Source organism: Pygocentrus nattereri, chromosome 1, assembly GCF_015220715.1.
Source record: "Pygocentrus nattereri isolate fPygNat1 chromosome 1, fPygNat1.pri, whole genome shotgun sequence".
In the NCBI taxonomy this organism is placed as follows: domain Eukaryota; kingdom Metazoa; phylum Chordata; class Actinopteri; order Characiformes; family Serrasalmidae; genus Pygocentrus; species Pygocentrus nattereri.
In genome coordinates this window covers 27,861,212-27,886,996 of record NC_051211.1, presented here as the reverse complement: position 1 = coordinate 27,886,996, position 25,785 = coordinate 27,861,212, and the positions used below count along the sequence as shown (strand labels likewise).

Sequence of the window (25,785 nt, the reverse complement as noted above, 5' to 3'; positions counted from 1 at the left end):
ATAATAGTGTTACGGGGAAAATCTTTTTACTTGATTATAAAAAAATCCAAGAAAATTTTCATTCTGCTGGTGGAATGGTCACAAGGGTGCCAGCAGAAAGATCATACAGCAAACTATTCTGTAAGACAGACAAACAGAGAGAGAGATTAGTTAGTTGTTCATATGGACGGCCTTACATGTCCTTCCTGATACTGTGGCATAACTGTTGAAGCCTTCACTGGTGGTTGTCACTACAATGCTGTATAGGCGTCCAGGCATGAGCACATTAAAGGTGCATTCTCTCATAGCGCGGTCTAAAAAGCGAGTCTGAATGGAGATGTTGCCATAGTAAAGCTTCACAGTGTAGCTTCTCCATGATGATGAAACAGGGCTGTGGTTCCACAGAGCACTGAGAGAAGTCTCATCTGCATGACGGATATGGAGCTGTGACACAGGAGGTGTGGCTTGGTGGGGTTGGGGAAGGGGGAAGAAAGAAAACAAACTCATAAGAAGAATTGCTTGCAATTCATTGCTGCAAATTTGACCTAGAGTACTGAATTTAAAGCCTGACAATATACTTTGATAATTTACTTATTTATGTGTTAATTCTTACAAAACAGAAGCTCTACAGAAAACAAATTCATTCTATAACTCTGAATAAAAAACTAATTTCCAAAAAAGCTGGGATGCTGTGCAGAATGTAAATACAAATGCAATGAAGGCAAATCATGTAAACCATAGTTTAAAAGGAAATACTACAAAGACAATATATAAAATGTTGAAACTGAGAAATTTTAATGGGTTTTTTTTTTTTTTTTTTTTTTTTTTTTTTCAAATCTATGCCCATTTTGAATTTGATGTCAACATGTTCCAAAAAAGCTGGCATGTGAGAATGTTTACCTCTGTGCTGCATCACCTCTTCTTTTAACAACATATGCTAAGAGACATTGAGGAGACATTGCTGTAGTTTTGAAAGTGAAATGTTTTCTCATTCTTGTTTGATAGAGGATCTCAGCTGGTCAACTGTTTGGGGTCTCCTTTGATATATTTTTAATATCATAATGCGCCAAATGTTTTCAGTGGTAATAGGTCTGGACTGCAGGTAGACTAATTTATTGCCCAGACTATTTTAATATGGAGCAATGCTGTTGTAATACATGCAGAACATGGTTTTTTATTTTGTTGGACTACAGGACACTTTTTCACTTCCCCCACTTTTTCACTTCCGTCCATAAATAAGCTCCAGCCCAGAGAAGGTGGCAGCATTTCTGGATCTTGTTTATGTACGGTTTCTTCTTTGCATTTTAAACTTTTAACTTGCATTTGTGGATGCAGCAACAAACAGTTTTCACAGACAGTGGTGATTTCCACTACACAATCATATCTGTTTTAATGAGGGCCCAAAGATCATGGCCAGCAAATACTGGTTTTTGGCATTTTCCCTTACATACAGAGTTTTCTTCAGAATCTCTGAACCTTTTAATGTTATTATGTACTGCAGATGATGAAAAGCAAAAGTTCTTTGCTATTTTACATTGAGAAATGTTATTCTTGAAGTGTGGCACTGTTTACTCATGCAATATTTCACAGCGTGGTGAGCTCCTCCTCATCTTTAGTTCTGAAAGACTCAGCCTCTCTTTATACACAATCATGTTACTGACCTGGTGGTTGATCAACCACCAGGTGCTTTTTTAGCATTACACAACTTTATTAGCGTTTTGCTGCCCCCATGCCAACTTTTTTGAAATGCATTGTTGGCATCAAATTCAAAATGGGCCAATAATAAAAAAAGAAAAAAGAAAAAACACTAGAATTTCTTTGATGATTTGCATATCATTGCATTTTATTTTTATTTACATTTTACACAGTGTCCCACTGTGTTTTTTGGAAATGGGGTTGTAGAAGAAAAAGTTCAAGATAAATAACCTCTTTATCATTATAATTATGCTTCACTACAGTTGTGATTTTAAGGTTCAGCCTTTTAGAGCAGATTAATAAATGGATAGAAAAAAAACAGCAGTAATTTTGGGCTAGGTACCTGTTCCTTGACAGTAAACAGCACTGGTCTGGCCACCGCTCTCCACAATCACTGCTGCTTTGTACGCTCTGCCAGGTTGCAAATTTATTTGAGAGAAGCTGAATTCCCTCTCCGATTTGCCTACAGTTTCATTGACTAGTATCTCGCTGCCATTGAAGAGTAAAATGCGGTACTGCTCCCACTGTCCTTCAGGGGGCATCCAGCTAATCTTCCACATGCCATTCACCGCAAGATTCTCCACCTTTACCTGGGAAACGTTGCTTGGAGCTGCCATTGACAGGAAGGAAGACACAGTAGATACAGTGGGGTCACTATGAAACCGATTCTTCAGAACTGATACTTGACCTTACAACGTCCAAAACAAGTACAATTTAAGTGTTTGAAGGGCTTATGCTCAAAATACTCAGTCCATTTTTTTTCAATAACATGGAAATATGTTGTCAATGTACAATGTTAAGGAAACACATGATAAAATGAGTGCAGTTCATGTTACACCACTGAAGGACAGCCTATATAGAAAACCATTTGTAGCTGACTACATGGTGTAATCTTTGTCCAGATAATCCACAGGAGTTTTCAAGTACATCAGTTTGTGTATGTTTGTGTATATGTTTGACTGACATCTGTTCAAAAAGCAGCAGGTTCATATCTTGAAACTATTTCAGAGTATGAATTTCTCCATTATAGAAACAGTTCAGTGAAATATCAAATCAAACAAAATGATCCAAAGTAGATCTACATTGTACTGATCAAAACAGTAGAAACCAAGTCTATTTAGGATCACAACTCAACAAGCAAGTGTGCAAAGCAATAGGTATACAATTAACACAATATTCAATGGTGAGGTGTAAATTAGGTATATTAGCCTTGTAGCACCAGTAGAAGAGGAAGCAATTCTTTCTTAAGTTTGTCTCAGAGAAATAATGCAGATTTCAACATTGTATTAGTGAAGGATTACTGATTTCTGAATTATCTTTCCTAAACCTAAAGATTAACGTCAGCATTTCACTATAAGACATTCTGGCGATGAACGAGAAAAGCATGAGTTCTCCTTCTGCATTGACAGATGACAATGAGATTTTACACTTTTCTTATGAAGACTGGGGTGAGACAAGTCAGACACTAATGAGGCCACATGTGTGACATTTTGATCAAAGTGAGAAACTCTGAAGGTTATTTCTCAGGTGCCAAATTTCAGAAACGGCTTAAGTCTCACTCTGATTTCAAATTGGGCTTAATTACGTCTAGGAGAAGTACATCAGCTCAAGAGGAGATCTCATTTAGAATATGTTTTTCCTTTGGTTTCAGACACCAAACATGTCTTTAATGATCAATGACTTTTGGGGTAAAGAGAAATTTGTGTAAATTTTATTTTCACCTAACTATAATTTTTTTTTCACCAAACTTTAAAGTTTCAGTCATACTCACTGGTGCTGCCCGTCACATTGATGTGGTTGGTTAGATTAGCACTCCTGGTGTAGACAAAGGCCTGGTAGGTGTGGCCAGGACTCAGGTGGTCAAACAGAGCTTCTGTGCTGTTTGGAGACAGAGTTTTCACCTGTGCAGCCAGAAGCTCGACCAGATAATTCTCCACATCACCAGGAGACTGATCCCAAGAGACTCTGAGGCTGGTCTGGCTCCCATTGCTGTCCACTCGTAGATTTGAGACTGGTTTGGGTACTGCAAAGCAAAGGAATAAATAGATTCATTCAGTTGGATTTCATTGTAGGGATTTGTTTTAGAGCAGTTGTTCACAACCCTGACCAGGGTGCAAATTACAGTGGGCGGGGGGTTGGAGATGGCCTGACTGCCCTAATTAAAACCTCCAAAAGAAGAAAAGAAAAAAAGGTTGGGGATTAAAGGTTCTTAAAATGACTCAATCCTAATTACTTGTTAATTTGAATGTTAAATACTAAAATATGTTCCATCAGAGACGTCAAATACATTATACAACTTCAAACATTCATATTTCAATCATTACTCCTTCATTTTGTGTTTCATTGTGAAGAGAACACTTAAGCAGATAGGCACAGTTTTTTTATGATTTACTTGCAAATTTACTCAGTTTATGTTTAGTTAGAATTTAATTAGCTTATGTAGCTGTTGCTTGAATATATGAATATCTGGCTATGCACAAATGTTATCTTAGTATCTAGATAGTCATTGTATTGTAGATAAGCTTCTTTCACATCAGGTTCTACATCTTTTGTTGCCTCTACTCTTAAAAATACAACAACTTATGTATTTCATATTTGTAAGCAAACAGCTTCCCTATCTGTCCAAAACACCATGCTAAAGATGTGCACTGATACTTGAGTACTTATTTAACAATTCGAGGTTACCAGTACTTGTATGCTGAAATCACTTTTAATTATGTTTAATCAGGGGAAGATGAAGATATTCAGTCCAGCAATTCAGTAAAAAATGTAGTTTGCTCGTATTCATGAGTAAGTATGTGTGTTGTAACGTTTCAGCAAGAGCTGCTGGTGTTCTGACGAATTGTGCTACCTTGTTGAAATGTCCCACCATACTGCATAGTTTAAGTAGTTTTCTACATTAAACTATAGGTACGACATTTTGATGGCTTAAATTACCCTATCATAAAATGCTACCAGCACTGAAATCTATAGGTAAAGTGATGATCTAAATCTCCTTATCAGAAAACGTTGCTGGGGAATGTTTAAGGGGATCATATCCCTTCGCCAAACACCACAGAAGATTATGGATCCAGGTCATCGAAATGGTAGAGTGGGGACCCTGTGGTCCCAAAGGCAATGAAAGTGCAGCAGCCACTTCACATCTGAATGTAGTGTTTTTGATAGGGTGATTGACTACCAACACATCTGAACTGTAGTTTATGTACTGGTAGCATTGTATGACAGAGAATCGCATTTTCCCTTTCCACCTTAAATGGTGCCTGGGTGGACAGTGTCCTGAAGTGCCAGAATGTAACTGTTGTACCACTTAAGGTGGAACTGGAAAATTTGCATAAGAAGTTTAGCTCAGGTTTGTATGATTTGGTACATGTCACACAAACTTACAGTGTTATATAGAGCTCTACCTATAAATATGTGTTATGGTACAATATTTCGACAAGGTCGCACGATTTGTCAGAACTTGGTGTGTTTCTGTTTGCTAACATTAGCGAGTTACCTAGGTAATGAGTAAGTTAGCACTGTGTGTGATTCAAATTCTTGATAACTAAACTAAATAATATTGGTTTTGTTCAGTAGGTCATAGCTTACCTAACTACTTGGATAGCTAAATTGTCTGTTTACTTATCTTAGCGACACTAACAGCAGCACCATGCGCCTGATATAAAGAGATAAGAAATAAGAAGAGTACAGACAGACTCAACAAACAACAAAACCAGGTAAGTCGCGTGAAATTCATAGGACATGTCAGCAAGCTTTAATGTTTCTGTGTTAACTCCTATGAGCTAAAAATGTGGTGAAAAGAAAGGCAAAATGTTTGTTGATGTCATTTTTTTTTCTTCTTAAATTTATCCACTCACTTTTTTCAGTGTACCCTTCTAATGATGCACCAAACTGGACTGAGGTTAGCTGCGCTACTTCAGGTTGCCTGTAGAATTTATTTATTTTTTTTAAGGTTTTTTTTTTTTTAGAATATTCTTTTCTTTTGTATAAAAAGACCACTTCCAACCCTTCTCTGATACTTTTTCATCTGAGTTTTGGTACAATAAAGATTTTTCAATTCAAATCAAATTCAGAATGCCATGAGCTGAGGGTAATAAACACTACAGAAAGAGGAAAATGGTTGTTGACAGATGCCTGAATGTGTGTTTGGAGTGATGTACTGTAAGCATGGCATTGCTTGGACGTTTCGATTGTTTCAAAATCTTGCAGTATGTTTATACTCTGCTATCAACAACAGAACAGTCTGACAGAAAGGAACTGAAGCATGGGAAAGGCGCGAAAGCCGAAGTGCTGATTCTAATCTACGGGGATGTATTTGGGGGGGTGAACAAGGGGATTTGAGAACAGTGTGAAGGGATGATTGACACAGCGCAGTGGTGACATAACACAGGAGCAGCAGGAAAGAGAGACAGGGCGTTCACTCGGCTGCCTGAAACGTTGTGGAAAAAGGCTACATACACTAGGAAACTAGGAAAAGAACAAAAAGAAAAGCAGATTTGACCTATCTATGCTCCCCATTCTTTCGTAGCTATGGCTGCTAGGTTGGACGATGTTGGCAAAACCCCCATTCCACCTTGATGCAACACTGTGATGTGACACTTTTAGCACAGATTGGATGTTTTTTGTCATATGATCCAGCTTTATCCAGTTTTTAAAAATAAACATGAAGTAATAGGCTATGCAGAAAGTTGGCTTGGCTTCATAAGATTTAATGCTACTTTATAGCTGTAAGTTAATGCTGTTAACTTACACCTCTAGCCATTGTAGCATGGCTGAGAGATCTGCTGACAGCTCTTTACAAATAATTCAGTTGAAAAGGAAAACAACATATGGAATTTAGCATGAAAACACCTTGTCACATATAAGTGTAATTAAAAAATTAATCTTTAAACACCTTTAATAAACACCTTTCTGCATCCATGGACTCCACTACAACTACTGTGGTTGGTTTCTTCTAGAAAAGATCTAAAATTACCCAGCAAGATGAGTTATTAATTTTAAGCCTTATTGTATAAAACACTCAGTGATTACTATGAAAATAAAATTTTGTGGTTATGAGAGAAAGAAACTGAAATGTGGGTTAATGTGGGTTTCACAGGTTAATGCCCCTGCTGAGTCCTTGTGTAAAAAAAAAACAATACCTGTTTGTGCTTGTATGTCTGTAGAATTCAGTAACCCTTCTGCCACTGCGATGATGGTGATGTTATAGAGACGCCCAGGAATTAGGCCGTTCATTGTGTAGGAGGTGTTGATTTTGGCTAATGTGGTGTTCCAGGTGGAGCTCAGGCCCATGCTGTCTCTGAGCAGAATTTGAAACTGCTCTGTTCTGCCTGGGCCAGGCCGCCAGGAAAGATTCAAGGCATCCACGTCTCTAGACACCAAAACTTCACGTACAGCAGAAGGTCCTGAACAATAAAAAACACACACATGTATGGTATCACCCATGTGTCACAATCAGAAAACATTCTCTACTTTTTGTACCTACCAGTGTAAGGCAAAATTAAACATTTAACATTTAAACATTTAAAGAAGCTTCATGAGGGGCCACAAAATTGCTTGAAAACAGATTCAACCAAAGACCTTTAATTTTTTTCAGAGCCCTCATCAATCTTGGGAAACTTCATCTGCGTGACAACAGTACATAATGAAAAATAATGTAGATATTTCTAGGACTCTTAACTATTTATTATATTAGTAATTGTGTAACTTCAATTTCAATTCAATTCTATCTATAAAAATTGACTTAATTGAACAATAACAAATGCAGAACCTTTCAAATATTCTGGAATACTGCAAAAAGATTTTTAGTGTTAATACAGACAGTCAAATGACCACATGGCTGGCTCACGCTCCTGGATCTCTGCCATACTGGTAGGTCTTTCTTCTCAACATTATTGCTCTTATCTTGGGCTTTAGTTCATTGTTAATGGACCAGAGCCTTAGAACACAAATCTTAGACTTTAATCTTTCTTTGCTAAATGAAAGAAGCTTGAGAACAAGACACTTTGGCCTGGGCTTCAGAGAACTAAACTAAATTTCTTTGTACTCTTATACTTGGATATTTGATCTTGTTTCCTGTTCACGTTTTTAATCTATAGACACTAAATGTCTTGGGCATGGGTTCTTTTCTTGGGCTTTAGTAATTTCATTGCAATTCTTATTAACCTTGTAGACCTTCCCTTTCACATTTTATTCTTTACAGTCAATGCCTTGGTCTTTGGTAGAAGAGCCTGCCTGGGTTTCCAAGCTACATTCACAATTTCTTATCAACCATCTGAACAGGTTGGGATTTTATTTCAAGGATCCAATGACTCCAGTTTAACTATCCAATATTATATTGACTGTTCTTAAGGGTTGCGTCTTTGGATCAAACCTCAGATTCACTGTTTTTGAGACCAAATGTCTGGGTCATGATTACTAGGTCTTTTCTTCACAACATTAATTCCCTTTTCTATTGCAAAAGGACAGAGGCTTCTGGGCCTTTGTTTAGGAGCTCATGTCCCATCTTACTCTTACACCATGAAATGGCTCATGCTGGGTATTGGCCCAGACATTTCATTGTAATTTCTTTTCATCCTTGGCCTCAGTTCAGAAGTGCAGTTGTATGACCCCGGGCATTGGCCTCCAAAATACCATTCAAATATTATAGCTCCTATTCTAAGAGGCTGGGTCTTGGCCTTATTCTAAGGGATTTTTTGTGGGTGATATGATGCTGGGACCTGGCTTCAGAGGTCCTTTTCCAAATTTTATTTTTTAGAGTCCAAATGGCTGTCTGATGCTACTGCAATTTTTCCTCTGTGTTAGGTCATTCTTTTCAACATTATTGTCCCTCTCTTCAGGTTTAGTTCATATTTAGTGGGCATCGGACCAAATCCTACACTTTAATCTTTCTTAGCTATACAATAGAAGCGTGAGAACAAGACCCTGGGACGGGGCTTCAGAGAACTTAACAAATTATCTTGGCACTCATGAGGATCTTATGTCAGGATATGTGACCGTGGTTCCTGTTTAACTTTTTAATCTATAGACACTAAAAGTCTTGGGCAGAGGTCCTTTAGGTCTTCTAAGTGAAAATAAGTTAACACATCCTCTATAGAGAACACATTTAAATATGCCACACTTAAAATGTAACTTGCAGAAATATGGCAATTAGATAAATATGATTTAATAATGATAATAATAAGAAAAGAAAACATTTTATATATAACTGTGTTTGTGTGTGTGAGTGTGTGTGTGGGGGGGGGTGTGATTTCATCATCTTCCTCTTCTACTTTTGCACAGGCTGATTTCTGTTCTTTTATGTTTTCTCCATTATGATAATTTCAGCAAATAAACAGTATTTGCACACTGAAATATGCAGAAGTGTGTTCTCTGTAGATGATGTGTTCACTTTTTTCACTTAGAAAATTAACAAAATGTACCCAAACATTTGCATACGACTGTACATTATCTTCACACAATCTATTCATCAAGAAAGTCCATTTGAATTAGTGATTTTTTTAAAATTAAGCAATCATCTAGTTCTAGATCTTTCTGCACTATAAGAGAAAAATAGGGTCAGTAGAAGTTCTGTTACACAACGGTTTAGGAAAGGTGTGGAAGTGGCTGTAGTGGAGCCTTTTTTGTGTGAGAGCGCGCCAGGACGATCAGAAAGTGTGATGTGTGAGGCAGATAAGATTGTTCTGCAGTGTATAAAGAACGCCAGCGCTAGCTGGCTGCTGAGCTGCCCATGGTGAGCTTATTGTGGGAAAGAAAGAGGGGGAAAGAGGACCTTTAGGGGAGAAGGGCAGAGCCGGGCGGCCGCCGACCACTGAGCCGCTGCCTTTTCTATAGCTCTTCCTCCCTTACCGCTCATTAAGTCACAAACTATGGCTTATTATAACAATGCCGCTATGCAATGACTTTTAAAGGGCTATAAGCAGCACCTGACATTTCTTAAGCAATGAAGCTACTGATTATGCAGGAAATAAAGTCATAGTTATCTCATTTCTAAAATTAATGTGTACAAATATCATCTTTCTAATTAAATTGTTCTTGAGATTCATGATCTTATTTGACTTCAGTAAGTTGTATTAATAATTTCACTGTCCGTCAACAAGTGGGTGTGTTGAAGAAACGTGAACATGTTATATCCAGTCAAGCATGATGACATTGTTGATTTGCAAAATCTTTACACACTAAAGCATAAGCAGGTTTATTTTGAGAAAACATTACTTGCTTAATGCCAAAGGCCACACATTTTAGCCCCTTGTTGTGATGTCAGCATTCGAACCTTTCAGCTGTTTAACACTAAGCTGCAGCATTGCTCCTTTATTTATCCAAATTGGATTTTCTGTGACATTATGTTATTAGCAAAAATTAATTTAGGAAATATATTTACTTTTTCACAAAATAATTGTCAAATGTGTACATTTCATACACATCATAAAATGTTTTTTCACATATTTTGGACATATGTAAGTATATGAAATATATTTAATCTACATACATGCATATATTTCCATATACTGACATATGCGCATATAGTGGCATCTAAACAGAACATATAATTTAAATGTATATTTTATATAAAACAATATATTGAACGTACATTGTATAATTTGGTAACTACTACAAGTTTTGTACTTACAAGACTGTTGAATTGAACATTGCAGGTTAAGAAATTAAACCACCTTTGGGCAACTGATTTTTATTACATGGTTTTATTAATAATTTAAAACTGCCATATAATTTGTTAGGCAACATCCACTCTTCATGTACTCTTAAAGCTTTGTTCCGCTGGACCGCCATCAGTTGCATGCCATTTTTTACACAGTTGTCTATTTTAAGTGCTGTCCTGTTATATATCAATGTGTCTGACTGCTGACATCACTGCTCTGTTATATTGTATCTATAGTTACATTAAGAGTCAGTAAATCTCCACAGTCACCAAGACAGAGAGCTGATTTAGTCAGAGTCTGAATATGAGATTACACTAAATTCCACAAGTGTCATTACCACTGAGCAAGGTTTTCAGCAGCTGTGACAAAAGAACATTTAAACAAGCTGGAATTAGCCAGAAATTAACCAAATACCATTCACCAAACAAAACGGGCTGTAAGATGCTTTACTGGCCAGAACAAAATAACATTAATATTAATCTAGCAAGAAGTGACAACACTGAGCTAAACTTGATATTGCAGCAGTTTTATGGCTCAATTCATACTTCAAAAGACGAGGCTCACAGCAGACAGTGCAGTTTGTTACTGTGATGTAGCTACAAGCTGCTTGTTAAGGAACTATAATTTGGCAGAAGGAACTGCTAACATTAAAATATATTAAATGCCATGTCCACGGCTCAATTTGTTTATTTATTAATTTAACTGCTGTATACATGCAATAGAACACTCAAGGTTCACTCAAGGCTATAACATCACGGCAGTTTTAAATGTTCCCTTAACAAACTTGTTAAGTTTCTACAAATAGAGTATAAGGGTGGTGCAGTAACAAAGGGCCCTAAAGGTAAGGGCGCAAGGTTCTAGGGGAGACCAGTTTGGGCATTCCTGCGTTTGCTTCACAGCTTTTTGTTGTTTGTTTGTAAATTTAAAATACAATAGAAGAGGAAATTTTGGACACACCTAGTTGAATGTATCAGGAATGCCACAGGGCTGCACCATATACCAGAACAGCACTGTGTGTTTTGCACACATTTGCTTTAATGTTATTTCAATGTATTATCTTCGTTTTCTACATAACAAGCACAAAAAATCGCTAATAGCATGCTAATGTCTCGGTCACTAGCTAGCTAACTTTCCCCTTTCCACCTTAAATAGTCTGGCAGTATTGACACCTGAAGCGCCAGAATGTAGCTGCTGCACCATTTAAGGTTAAACGGGAAAATTCGAAGAAGCTGGCGAACAGCTGCTTCATATCACCAAAGAATTAGGAGTAGGTGATAATAAATCATTGTCTTATTTATTAATTGTCTCCCTCTTTGAAAGCATGTGATGCCCTAAATTTAAACTAAAGCCCAGCAGTGAGGTTGCTGAACTTTTCCCTTCTCTGCTGTCACTGAAGACAGGCAGGGTCGCCTACAGAGTAGCCTGTTAATGAAGCAGTGTTTTTGTATTTTTATTTGGGGCTTGTCCCATTTCATAGGGCAAGATTTCAACTACTACCCCTTATAATTCAGTTCCAAAGGGTTAGGGTGACACTCGATAAAAAGAAGAAATGGGATTGGGCCTTATTCACAAAGTGCCATAGCGGCTGTAAGTTTTCAGTTCAACACAGCAGGAGCTCACATGATCAATTGTTTAACACCAGACTAACTGATTTTATGAGGAGAATTAGGTGAGCTACACTGTTTAGAATGAAGACCTTCAGCCACACAGTACTTTGCGGATAAGACTGAAAGTCATAGCAAATTGAAAAACTAGACTGCATGTTGACTGGTGCACCTGCACTCCACTTCTCTACTGCTCTCTGTGCTTCTTTCAGCAATTTGTCTTTTCATCCATTTCCCTTAGAAATCTTTTTTTTGGATGCTTAACTCTGAAGAAATGATATTTTGTCTGGGTGGTGTCATTAGACTTCTACCATCTCATTAGCGACCATCTGTGGTGACTCTGACTATCAGAGCTAGGCCTTCAGTGTGGACCAACAATCTCAAAACCTCTATTACAAGAACTAAAATTGATGTATAATATACGCGTGCTAAGAAAACTGCAGTGAAAATATGGCTTAAAAAGTTGGCCTTGAAATGTATATATGTAAAAATAATTATATTAAATAATAATGCCTTGATAGTTCCCCACTAACTTAGTATTAAATTACAAAATTGTTCAATTTTTGCAACAAATGGTGGCTTTTGTTAAGTTTAATATATCATTACATATTTCCTTCTTATTTGCACACTAATCAATCACTGTTAAAACATAAAACAAAATGACTATTTAATGGCATTGGTTTTAAGAGATCATAAATGACCTTGGGATGGAAAAGCTGAGAAGGTCTGCCTTATAGCGTTGGGAGCTTTAAGGAGGAGCAAATAAACTTTAACTTTTAGAAGGAATCGTGTTTTGTTGGAAAGAAATAGCTTTGTGTAACTTTCTTTTGAACTGCAATCGTACTTTAAAGGAGTCTGACCAAAACTTGCTCAAACAGATGACTGACAAATATGTAGACCTGCCAACTGGTGTTTTAGACACAGGTTTAGACACCTGGTACAGATGAGCAAAATGGCTGTAAAAAGCATTCTTTATTGCTTATCCATTTAATATTTCATGCACAATATTAACAGATATCTTATCTTTATTTAAAGTACAATATATGGACAAAGATATTGGGACATCCCTTCTAATTATATATGTGTTTCAGCCACACCCATAGCTAACAGGTGGATAAAATTAAGCACATAGCCATGCAGTCTTGATAGACAAACACTGGCACTAGAATGGATCATACTGATGAGCTCAGTGACTTCAGGATGCTACCTCTGCCACAAGTCAGTTTGTGAAATTTCTGTCCTGCTAAATCTGTCCTGTAAACAAAGTTTGAAAATTGTTGACAACGCAAACTCACAGAGTCTGGGTTTGGCAAATGCCAGGAGAATGTTACCTGTCTGACTGCCTTGTGCCAAGTGGTGGAGTGATAATGCTATGGGGCTGTTTTTCAGGGGTTGGCCTAGCACTTTAAGTTCCAGTGAAGGGAACTCTTAGTACTTCAGCAGACCAAGAAATTTTGGACAATTTCATGCTCCCAATTTTGTTGGAACAATTTGGGGACGCCCCCCCTTATTACAGCATGACTGCACACCAGTGCACAAAGCAAGGTCCATAAAGACATGGTTGGGTAAGTCTGGTGTGGAAGAACTTGACTGGCCTGCACAGAGTCCTGACCTCAACCTGGCAGAACACCTTTGGGATGAATTAGAATGGAGATTGTGAGCCAGGCCTTCTTGTCCAATATCAGTGTCAGACCTCACAATGCTCTTCTGGGTGAATGGGCAAAAATTCCTGGAATATTTTTACATTCACAGGTTTTATAGTTCACCTGAATGATTAGGAACACTTAAATGGTCAGCCATGACTACCTGTTTAATAATTTACAGGTATTAATTGATACATTTGGTATCACAGACTCCATCAAGTACCAGCAGAAATAAAAACAAAACCTGACTACCTCAGGCAGGAAGCTTAAACTGGGCCACAGTTTGGATCCTTCAGGAGGACAATAATCCAGAGCATGCCTCAAAATCAACAAAAAATGACTCACTGACCACAGAATTATGGTTTTGCCATGGCCACCCCAGTCCCCTGTGTACGGTTGACAATTGTACAACTGTATGTTGATGTAATCAGAAATGAGACGGTGTTTTAGTGGCAAGACAGAAAAAAACAATGAAGTGTAAAGTCACACAAATCATTGAGAGTGTGAAAATATGAACTTTTTGTATCTGCTAGTATGCTAAGTTTTGCGAGCACTAGAGAACATTACTGGGCTAAAAAAGTCTTTACAAGGTTGATCATTCTAAAATAGGAACTGCAAACTAATGACAGACACAGCTCAATTTAAGATAATCATATGTGTACTAGTTGCTGCCATGTAGAAGTCATACGTCATTCCGTAGTCATATGGTGCCCATATTAGGAACACCTAGGTCATGGTTTGCAAGAAAGCAAGAATTTTGTCTTTTAAATGAAATAAAATAATGAATTTTGCTTAATATCACCAGTGACATGAACAAGGTAAAAAATGGCAGTTTTGATTTTAGGTGGACTTTAAATGGTGTAGGATTTTTTCATTATGTGCAGGTTCTTTGAACTTTAAAACGGTAACAGAAAAAAAAGATTATTTAAAGAACCATCCAATGAAAGGTTTTTCAGGGTGTCAAAAGAGTTTTTTTTCTGTAGCAGTGTTTAAGACATAAGAAGTAGTTCCACATTTTATACTATAAAAACTATGAATGCAATGATTTGTGTTTAACATTTCACACGCTGCACTGAAAATCAATTCAATTAAGGGCTAATTACACTCTCATTACTGTAATCAGACATACTGTAATCAGACATACTGTAAGTCATGGTTCTTTTTGTTCCCCCCAACAGCAACAATATACTATTTTGTATCTTGTGAGTATCAAACAATAACTAAACATCACAAAACACAAAAACTAACAACTGAATTAATATGCAGGTTTGTTTTTTGCACATTTTATTGTGATATTTCACCATTTTTTGTATTTTAAATAAATAATAAAACATATATTGACATATATTGATAACATGTATCACAATACTATTAAATGTTATGAAATTGCCCAGCCCTGCTAGTTGGTATTGTTTTGCACTTAATTGAAAAGTAGCAGTGAAAAAATTCAAATAAAACAACTGAGTCAAGATGTCTCCAAACTGTAACCATGCAGAGAGAGCCTTACAATCTTTGCCCAGGACATTCCTGATTATGAAGTGCAAGTATTTTTAGACTGGGAGTGGACCATTGATGTGTGAATATCAGAGTGGTTCAGGTGATGGGATCAGACTGCATGCTATGAGAGGTCAAGAGCGCAGATCTGATCAAACGCCCTATCAAAACAGAATGCAACCCCCCCCCCTCCATTTCCTTTAGGACAAAAGAACAATGGGGCGGGAAAGGGCAGGGGAGAGGGCAGAACAGTCTGGAAATACTTAGGGTCAGACTTCTGTTTTGGAGCCAGGCCAAACATCAGACAAAGACACCCATAAACACACACACACACACACACACACACACACACACACACACACACACACACACACACACACACACAGACAGTCACATATACACCCTGGGTTGAGTCAAGAGACCCAACCCAGTGTCTGCACAGAAAACCAAATCTTTTTATAATAAATTATAGTAATTTTAATGTCACGGTCACAACAAAACCTCATATCCCATTCATCATGAAAATGTGAACCTATTGTAAAGGGCAGCTGGCATTCTCAAATTCTGTTTTAAAAAAATAAATCCCCCCCCCAACAGCAACAATATACCATATATTGTAAGTGTCAAACAATGAATAAAATCCACAAAAAAAAAAACTAACAACAGGATAAATACACAGGACTTTTTCTGGAATATTTTTATTTTGATATTTCACCATTTGTTGATATGTTTTTAGTAAATGATAGATCATGAGCCATTTTGCATAAATTGTTTGTATTTCCATTTTATTTTCAATGCAAATTCTAAACTAAAAGGTTTCTGCTTTTAGAGAAACCTCCATAAAGTGATGTGGAAATCACTGAGAATTCCAAACAGTGACTGTAGAATGTAACATCCTCATTGCAAGAAGATTTCAAAACCATTTCGACAGATAGGGTGCTTCATCAAGAGTGAAGTATGTGAAACGATGGTCCTCTGATTAATATTCATACTAATACACACTAATCTGTACAAGTACAAACATAATTTAAACTTTTGTTGTAGCCTTGCTTCTTGTATCTTTTGCTCTAAATGTTTAAAGATGAAAGAATTCTGTTTGTCAGATTAGAAATGTATGTCTTTCTGGCAATATTGATGTTATCTCTTGCCACTGAACCAAAGGCCATATCTCTTACATTTTGTCTACTGACTGGTCCTGGGATATTCATTTTGATTTCCATTTACCAGGTATTTTCTACTTTTTCTCACTAAAAGAATAACCATGCTGTGATGTGCACATAAAAGTCACTCTGCCACTGTACATTCAGTAAACCTACCTTGTGTCTATATTCACTGGCCATTTTAACAGGTACACCTACCATACAGGTGAAATGTATAGGTTTACATTTACTGACTATAGCTCATCTATTGCTAAGTATGGTCAACACTGGCCTTATGATACTCCATTTTCATTGACAGACAAGGTACACTCTTTAAATAAAGGGTGCTAAAAGGAGTGATTCCAGAGAACAACCACCTCTGGTTCCTGAAAGACTGGTTCAGTATGGTAATAGCTTTGTTTAGACCTATATGGAACTGGTTTAGATTGTAGTTTTCATTTAATCTCTCGAGGAACAAGCTTTAACCTTTAAACTGTGGTCAGGTACATCAAACATCCATTCAGGCATCTACTGTGGGTATTTTTTGTTAAGTCAAGGAAGACCTGACTATTTACTGTCTAGGCTAATTGCCCATATGCTACAGATGTGTGGGAGATAGAGACTAGGCTGAAAAATGCCAGAATATTCTTTTGGTTCTTTGAAAAACCATTTATAATTTAGGGAACTAAAGGTGGGTCTTTCATGGCGTTCTTCTAAAGTACTCTTAAGGTACCTTTATTTCTAAGAGTGTAGAAGGCAGCTGATAATCTGGGCAGTAGCAATCAGTAACATGGTGAGGTATGTGATGAACTAGCAACTAGCAACCCTTTGTAGATGAAAGTAGTACACTCAACAGTTCCCAAAAGAGAATGCGCATCACTTACTTGTTGGTAGGGATATGTTCTGTTGCCTTCCATCTCTTTTTGATATCACAGTCAGGTGGTACCTAGTTCCAGGATTCAAATTTCCAATTTTGCATTGAGCTGCAGTTCTGTTTTCCTGATCATTTTCACAGTTTTTAACAGGCCTGTCCATTATGGCCACTCTGAATTGGCAATCCATATCTGAGTTCTCCAGTGTAAATTCTATAGATTCTGTTGTAGATATGACCTCTGTAACGTTGATGCTACATTGCTGGGCATTCGTCAAAACTATACTCTGAAAGTAGTTAAAAAAGATTGTGGTTGGTTATGATCAATTTTTACTTGTTCTCAAAGGTACAAATCAGGTGCTGGTATGTAGGCACGTAAGTTCAATAAGAAAAGGCCTGCAAAAACGTTACATAAGAACTGTCCAAATAACGTTGTTAAATAACGAAAAGTTAAATGCAAATTACTTACCAAGATTCCACATGCTACCCAAATGGCTACACAAGCAACTTTAGGTTTCAGCATTTTGATTGTCAAATGTTTAGATTATCTTAGTTAATAAATAGAAATTCAATTTAAAGAGGCACTTGAAAACATAATCCAAAGGTTTTGGAAATGAGTAAAAGTGTAGGCTCCCCATGCGTTGGATTTTCGACTATAAGCAAGTTTTCCAAATGTCCACCAAAAGCCACAGTGCTCTATGCATATAAATTTCTGTAGAGGCCTTAGGTCCGTTCTCTCACGCTCATCGGCCAACAGCAATCAACAGTGCGTGCGAATAAACCCTTCAGTCTCTAACGGATATCCTCAATCAGCGTAGCCTTTCTGTGGAGATGTCTTGAGTTCAAACCCGGTGGCCAAGTAAAATAGCGACGGGAGATGAAGTCTCTCTGATGAAGCGATGCTTTTCAGCTTTGGTCAGACTGGATTAAGATTTAGATGTTTTTGTTCAGTGCAAATGCTGGACTAGGATTTTTCTTTGCTCCCTCTTTGCTGTTGGATGACCAAGAAATGTAACTTTCCCTGGACTGAAGGCCACAGGCTGCTTTGTTGTCTGCGAAAGCTTTCAGCCAGGGAACCTCCTTTTCCTTCCTGTATCCCCACACAGCACTCAGGCGGTCAAATCTGCACTGATTTCTCAAAGCTTGCTTTTAACAGCATCATTCCCTGTTTAGCTCTATACTTCAAGTCAGTTGACCCTTTACAGGTCCCCATTTTGTTGGTGAGGAATCACAAAGTGTACCTTTAAGCACATTATTCTCTGTACACATCTGAACATAGCATACAACAAAGACCATTCCCAGACTTAGAACAGACAGTAAGCGAGATGTTCTTCAAGATCTTTGTCTTGAGAAGTAAAACACGATCACCTTAGTCTACTTATGTGGCAAATTTTTAGGACAGAGCAGAGTGGAATTATTATGGGGACAGACAGGAAATTATGGAAGAAATTATGTCAGAGCAGCACATCTTGCTCTCTTGTTCTTTTAGACTGTGGTTACCTGTGTACTTTTCAAATCTTCTACCCATGACACTTGCACCCAGCTGTAACTTGAATGTTATGGGTTATTTTGGGGGAAAAATGGCAAGGTATAAATTTAGACCAGGAGAACCTGGTCTAAACTTGGTCTGATAACCTGGAGTTATATCTGCATTTGATTTGTTAACTGCTATTAATCATTTCAGTCAGTTATCTACATCTTACTCCACTTACAGCTGCAAGGGATACACAATGATATTAAATGCATTTCATATCATAACTGATATATCTATATTTGATCATGTATTTATTGTACTCTGGAAGAGCAGAGTGGTTAGGTGATGCTGGGCTACTGTGCTAAAATATCTGCATTTTCTTCATTTTGCTGCATTTATAACCTACAAATGATTCGAACTGTAGTTAGAATCAAAAGTGTACAAAAGTGGGTAGTAACTAGTTACATTTACTCAAGAAAATGCCAGGGAGTCGGAATTAGGCACAACCCCAGCAAAAACAACATCAGAAGACAAAGAATCATGCAAAGGGTTCTTCCAATGTTTATGGTTCTATATTGAACCATTTTCTTTACTAAAGAACCCTTGAATAACCATCTTTTTAAGAGTGTACCTTTACTTTTACTTGTGCCATTATTTTACTTAAGTATCAATACTTTTACAAGAATGTTTATTTAGGTTAGTCTACATAAATGTGTTGGGGAAAAAACACAGGGTAAAATATAGCATGTAGTTAGATGTTAAGTAAAACATGCTTTTTGGTATCTTCTCAGATTTCCATAGCAACCTTACCTTTGAATTCTGAAAGCAATCAGCCACATATTTCTCAAGGTTCAGTCTGATTTTTTTTTTTTGTATTTTGTGTCCCATAGAAAGTTTTAATTGCTACTGAGTCATGTGTATAAGTCTTAGAATATACCATATTATTTTCATCACCATCTTTTTGGCTGTAATACAGCCATCTAAACAACTTACAATTAGAGTCTGGCCTTCAAACTGCAGGGCTAGTTTTAACAGTTTAACCTTCGTAATTGATCTTCTCTGTCTTCCTTCAAATCCCTGTTAAAAACCTTCCTTTTTTCCTCTCTGTAGTATTAATTTGTTTTTTCTTCTGATGGTGATGTAAAGCGTCCTTGGGTTTATGAAAGGCACTGTATAAATTGAACTTATTATTATTATTATTATTATCATTACTAACCTTGTACAGTAAACGTAAAAAAAGTACACATCCCTTCCACATTTATATCTAAAAATCAAATACATCAACCCATTTGTAAAATATAAGAAACCTGTACCTAAACATTTCATAGAAATGTGTGTGCAGTAAAAATGACTGCCTCTTTTTGACAGAATATTAGAAGTTTATTGGCAGTAAAGACCATAAAGCCACTACCATAGGTATACTTTCAGCATAAGATAGTCTGAGTTGGCAAAAGTAGCCAGATTTCTCCACAAAAACACATTTCTCCACATTACAGGCTTTCATCAAGATAGAAGAGGACTCAGAGTGTGAACACAGTATGTAGGACCTCAATAATAGATATTATGGCTTGTGTAACATTGTAGTCCTGTGTATGTATATACAGCAGTACATTTTAGTCAAGTGTATTTATATACAGCAGTACATTTTAGTCAAGTGTATTTATATACAGCAGTACACTTTACTCAAGTAAAGTCTTCACCAATTTCAGGAGTTCTTCTTCTCACTGGGTGAACTAAGTGTACAGTCATGGCAGTTCAAAAGACACCTCAGATCACCAGCATTATAACTGCAATAATAGAGGCATCCATATGTACAGATTCTAGTAGCTAGAAATATCTACTACAGTTAGTTATGCTGGACAGTTAGCTTTTCACAACATTCAGGTTGATTAGCGATAAATAGGAAAACAAATCATCGACTGGCTAACCCAGGTGTTAAGCCAAACAATGGAAAATGGCTAATGGCTACCAACAGTAAACCAGCGACATCAACAAGAACTGTTTTGACCCGATCACAGCTTTTTCTTTGCTACACACATTGAGAAATACACACACACACACACGCACACACAAATTCGAATAAAAAAAATCTGATAATAAAAACTGTGTCCTAGAAATGTTCATTGTCGTACAACAATCATCGTCCTGCTCAAAATATGCTTGCAATGTTAGCAGCAAGATCCTTATGTGGTCCAGAGACATGCTGCCACATAACGTTAATAGCACTTCTGTATATATGTTTTTCCACTAAACATCTGTATCTGATGACGAAATGTAAAATTCTAATATATTTCCCGTTTCTCAGCCTGCTATATATATATACATACATACACACACACACACACACACACACACACACACACACACACACATACACACACACACACTGCTGTGAAAAAGTATATGTCCCTTCCCAATTTCTTCCATTTTTGCATATTTATCATACTTGAATGTTTCAGATCATCAATCTATTTTTAATATTAGACCAGGATAACCCAAATAAAACAAATGCTGTTTGTAAATGATGATTTCATTTATTGAAGGAAAAATGCTGTTCAGCTATAACTGGCCCTACGTGAAAAACTAAGCCCCCTTACCTACTAAATCAACCAGTTAACCAAATTCAATTGACTATTGGGTTCAATTTCACCAGCCACACCCAGGCATGATTATTGCCAGGCTTGTTGAATCTAAACATCACTGTCTGATAATGTGAAGCAGGCTAGAATGTCTTAAAAAAAACACAGTGAGAGCCATTATCCACAATTGAAAAGAACTTGGAACAATGATGAACCTTCCCAGGAGTGGCCAGCCTACCAAAATTTCATCAAGAGCACACTGATGACTCCCAGAAGATCGTACCAACAGTCAAACATGGTGGTGGCAGTATGATGGTCTGGGACTGCTTGGCTTCTGCAGGTCCTGGACAACTTGTCATAATGGATCTAACCATGAATTCTGCTCTCTATCAGACAATCCTGAAAGAGAATGTCAGTTCATAACCTAAAGCTCAAGCACTGTTCGGTTATGCAGCAGGTCAATGATCCAAGGCACACACCTCTGAATGGCTCAAAAGAAACAATATTAAGGTTTTGGAGTGGCCAAGTCAAAGTCTTGACTTTAGTCACACTGAGATGCTCTGGCATGACCTTACACTGGCAGTTCATGCTTGAAAACCTTCCAGTGCAGAAGAATTAAAACAATTCTGCAAAGAAAAGTGGGGCAAAAATCTTCCACATCGATGTAAAAGACTTTAACAATTAATCGCAAACGGCTGACTGCGGCTGTTACTGCCAAGGGTGGCACAACCAATTATTAGATTGAGAGTAGCAATTACTTTCACATTTGCGATGTAGGTTTTAATAAATGTTTATCTTCATAAAATTAAGTGATAATTTAAAAGCTGTATTCTATGTGTACTTGTGTTGCCTTTATCTTATATCAAAACTGGTTGGATGAAAACAGAAGAAAACACAAGAAATCGGGTGAGGGACAATTTCTTTTGTCATACTGTAAACATATATTAAGGAATTACCTTAAAAGATTTTTTTGAGGGGAACGTAAATTATTTATTAAGTATCTGGGCTATATTCTAAGTCATGTCATCCACAATGCCAAAATGCCACTTATATCACAGCAAAGCTGCCAAGCCATTCCATGTCAGATCATTTGATGACATTTTAACACATTTTTGAAAAGCAGTATGCAAAAGTTTCAACAGCCCTGGTTTGTTGATTTTCCAAAATAAAATAAGCACTTTCTCTACAAGGAACAAGTTTAAATATGGCATTTTTTATGCACATTTTAGTGCACAACTCCTGTCTATTTGCTTGAGTTTAACATACTGGAAAATATAAAAAAATAAAACATAAAAAGTGCCATAATCTTTGCACAGGCCACATATTATGTTTCAGTTTTTCCCAATATGCTAATTTTGGCAAATAAAGAGAAGTATGTTCTCTATAGAGTATAATGTCCTTACTTCCACTTTGATCAGGAATGCCCAAAATTTTGCATACAACTGTATCATTTAACTTGTAGTAATTTCATAACCATGGCTCAAATTTGCCATTGCATTTTACTATAAACTTAGTCTTGCTGAGAAATAATTTATTCATTTAGTCTGTTAGGAAGAAAAGACAGCCAACTCAAGTGATATTTATTTAATATTTATATAATGAGCTCTTCAAATATATTTTACTATAGTCTCTTTTGCAATCTCAGGATCACAACTCTATAAAACAATGTAAACTGTGATTGCATTCATGCAGAATCTGTAAAAGGGATATTTACCTTTCTTGAACTTTGAAAATACCACAAACACTCGAAAATCATGCTGTTGGATGCAAGTGCCAATGTATTTTCACTGATGCAGGTCAGTGTTTACACCAGTGAGGGATGGCATGAATTAGGAATAATGAATAGGATGAGCTTTATAGCGGTTTTCTCTTAGACTGGCTCAACACAGTGAAACCTTCATGCCACTTCAGTTGCTTGAAACGTACATGAAACTAAATTGCACTTGAATCGCATAAAGTAAAGCAACTCACTTGGAACTCAGTCACATGAGTTTTACTTTGTGAATCATGTCTCATGAAACAACCAATCAAATCATCAATAGAACAGGACATGTTCAATAGGAAACAACCTGGATCAATGCACAAAAAACCTGCCGTCCCCATATGCTGCGAATACGTACATTACACCTCATAGGTGACTTTGTAGCAAGAACAATACTGTGTATTAGAAAACAGGAGCTGCTTTTTTTAGCTACTAGTGGAGTAAGTAAATGTTTTGCTTTATGTAACTGTGAAGTCACATGAAAATGAATCATGCAATATTTGCATGACAGTTTCACCATGTAAAGTCAGCATTAGAATCAATATTGAGTTGCACAGTACTAAAGAGTAGAATGGCAGTGCGAGATTCCCAGCGCTAAAATCATCTGTTTAGTTAAATCAAAGGGGCGAAGTTGTTTGCTTCAATTTTTCCACTATTTTAAAATGTGCAAATGTTTTAGGCACCTAAAAACATTATTTAAAACTATTTACCTTGGCAATAAGTGTGTGTGTTTTTACTAGTGAAATGGCATACATACATACATACATACATACATACATACATACATACATACATACACACACACACACACACACACACACTGTCATAAATAATTGCTTTATTTTATTCAGCTGTTTACTTTTATTCCAATTCTCTCGATTATTTCTTTTTTCTTTTATTTCATGATATTTCAATGATTTTGTCATGTTTTTTTACTTTTATGCTATTTTCTGCTATACACTACATGGTTCACTATTATAATGAGAAGCATTTTGAGCTGTATTTTCATGAACAGTGCTATATAAATAATATTGTTGTTGATCATTTATGTTGTCTTCAGTCCTTCTGATCATCTACCACTACTACAACTAAGGTCCTTATCTGAGCCAAGCAGATGAAATTACAGAAAGCTAAATGACTTAATGACATTTTCAAAACAGAACGCCAGTTTTATACATTTAATAGTTAATTTGCATCTGAAGAACATTTTCTCAGCAACAGCTGAAACAGCATCTTGTAGCTCTTTGAGTGAATCTTGTAGCACATAATGATGGGACATGGAATTTCCCTGCTGTTTTTCCGCAGGTCTGAGATTGAATACTTGTCATGTTAAGTCAACATTTGGGCATTTTACAGACTGAACAGGACCAAAGGTTATCACCATCTTAATAACATTTCTGTGTCTAAGTCTTTTATACTGTAAATAATACAGTAAAATAAAATGTGTTCAGGGTTAAAGAAATGTAACCATGATAACTGCACTGCTAACTCAGATGTAAAAATATCAAACTGTTATTTAGATCAAACTGTATAAAAATAGCATTATCATTATTTAGCATTAGATTTACATATATATGATTCAAACTCTGATATACAAAGTACAATTCTGTATAATTCATACTGCACCACTGACATTATAGTACCTTCTTTTACAAATGGATAAGAAAACAATACAGGAGTGGTCATAGCTGGTCTACACCTGTCTATTGTTGTCAGTAAACAAGACAGTCACATATTAAACATTATGTTATCTTGTTATTGACTTTTTGTGCATTTGGTTGGACAAAACCTTAAACTAAAAAGCTTTGGTGTTTATTAAGCAGACAAAACTGCACTTTCACTGCCTTTGTGGCAATGCCTGACTTTGATTTTAACAATCATGCTGAACTTTTAGGCAAATGTTTGTTGTCGTTTATTAACTAGTGTCTCTACTGACATCCTAAATTATTCCCTAAGGTATAATGGCAACTGATGAGACTTTTCACTCACAAATGACTCCAGGTGATGCGGTTAACAGTCTTTCAATTCGTTGTGCACAGAAACTTAAAAAAAAAAAGTGTTAATGATCACTACAGACCCTTGAAATGAAAAACTAGTACCACCAGCCATGAAGAGGACAGGGCAAAATTTCAAGGGTTAGTATTCAGGTAGAGTGACTTGAGGTGGACAGAGTAGAACACAAAGGTCTTTAGAGGCAAAAGATGCTCCTCAAAGCCAGAGAAAAGAATGTAAGAACACATCATGTTTGCTAAGAAGTCTTTTGAGCATCTTGAGCGGTATGATCACCGCAAGCCTCATGTCATAGCACAGCTTCATCGACATCTGCATCTGCTAAAACATCTCCTGGTTTGAGTGACATGTCTTGTGGCAAAACAGAGAACTCTTTGACCCTTGAGAGATTATTCTTCCTGGTAAAAAATTAGCAAAAATCCCGTACCACTGCCTTCTCTCCTCCGTTTGTGTTCATTGGCCAGCATCTGCTGACAGGCGGCTCTCATAGAGACTCAAGGCATGGTGGACAAATTCATACTGCTCTCCAGTTTGGATCATTCCACCCCTAGGGCGCACAAAAAGGAGGTTATCTATGACATCCTGAATGGACAAAATAAGTTTTTATTCTTGTACACCATTTGAAAACACCAGGTTCCCTTTACATTATGTGAACATTTCATAATGAACAGACCAACAGAAATGGTCCATAATTCCTTGGAATTAAATTAATTCTGGGTAATTTAGCATCCTCAGTGCTCTGCTAGATCCAGTCCTGGCATTTTTGTGATTATTTTTGGGGGTACAAATTCAAAATAAATATTAAGTGATACATAATCATTTGGAAACTGACCAACGTGGCTTGAAGCTGCACATTAATTACAATTTAATACGCT

General features: G+C 36.8%; 2 protein-coding genes across 6 annotated transcripts in view; both read right to left on the bottom strand.

The window, feature by feature from the left end:
* The window catches only part of ptprb (protein tyrosine phosphatase receptor type b), a 67,292-nt gene extending 49,170 nt beyond the window's left edge, over positions 1–18,122 (bottom strand). The window contains exons 1-6 of the mRNA XM_017710650.2: positions 17,555–18,122; positions 17,099–17,372; positions 6,816–7,079; positions 3,446–3,697; positions 2,018–2,284; positions 177–443 (exon numbers count right to left, since the gene is read on the bottom strand). Coding sequence (XP_017566139.1) covers positions 177–443; positions 2,018–2,284; positions 3,446–3,697; positions 6,816–7,079; positions 17,099–17,372; positions 17,555–17,608 — 1,378 coding nt within the window. The 5' untranslated portion in view covers positions 17,609–18,122. The remainder of the gene's footprint in view (positions 1–176; positions 444–2,017; positions 2,285–3,445; positions 3,698–6,815; positions 7,080–17,098; positions 17,373–17,554) is intronic.
* A 5,941-nt stretch (positions 18,123–24,063) lies between these two features.
* Positions 24,064–25,785, bottom strand: part of ptprr (protein tyrosine phosphatase receptor type R) — a 64,985-nt gene continuing 63,263 nt past the window's right edge. For all 5 annotated transcript variants that reach the window (XM_017710648.2, XM_017710649.2, XM_017710647.2 and 2 more), the window contains one exon: positions 24,064–25,457. In XM_017710648.2, coding sequence (XP_017566137.1) covers positions 25,364–25,457 — 94 coding nt within the window. In that variant the 3' untranslated portion in view covers positions 24,064–25,363. The remainder of the gene's footprint in view (positions 25,458–25,785) is intronic.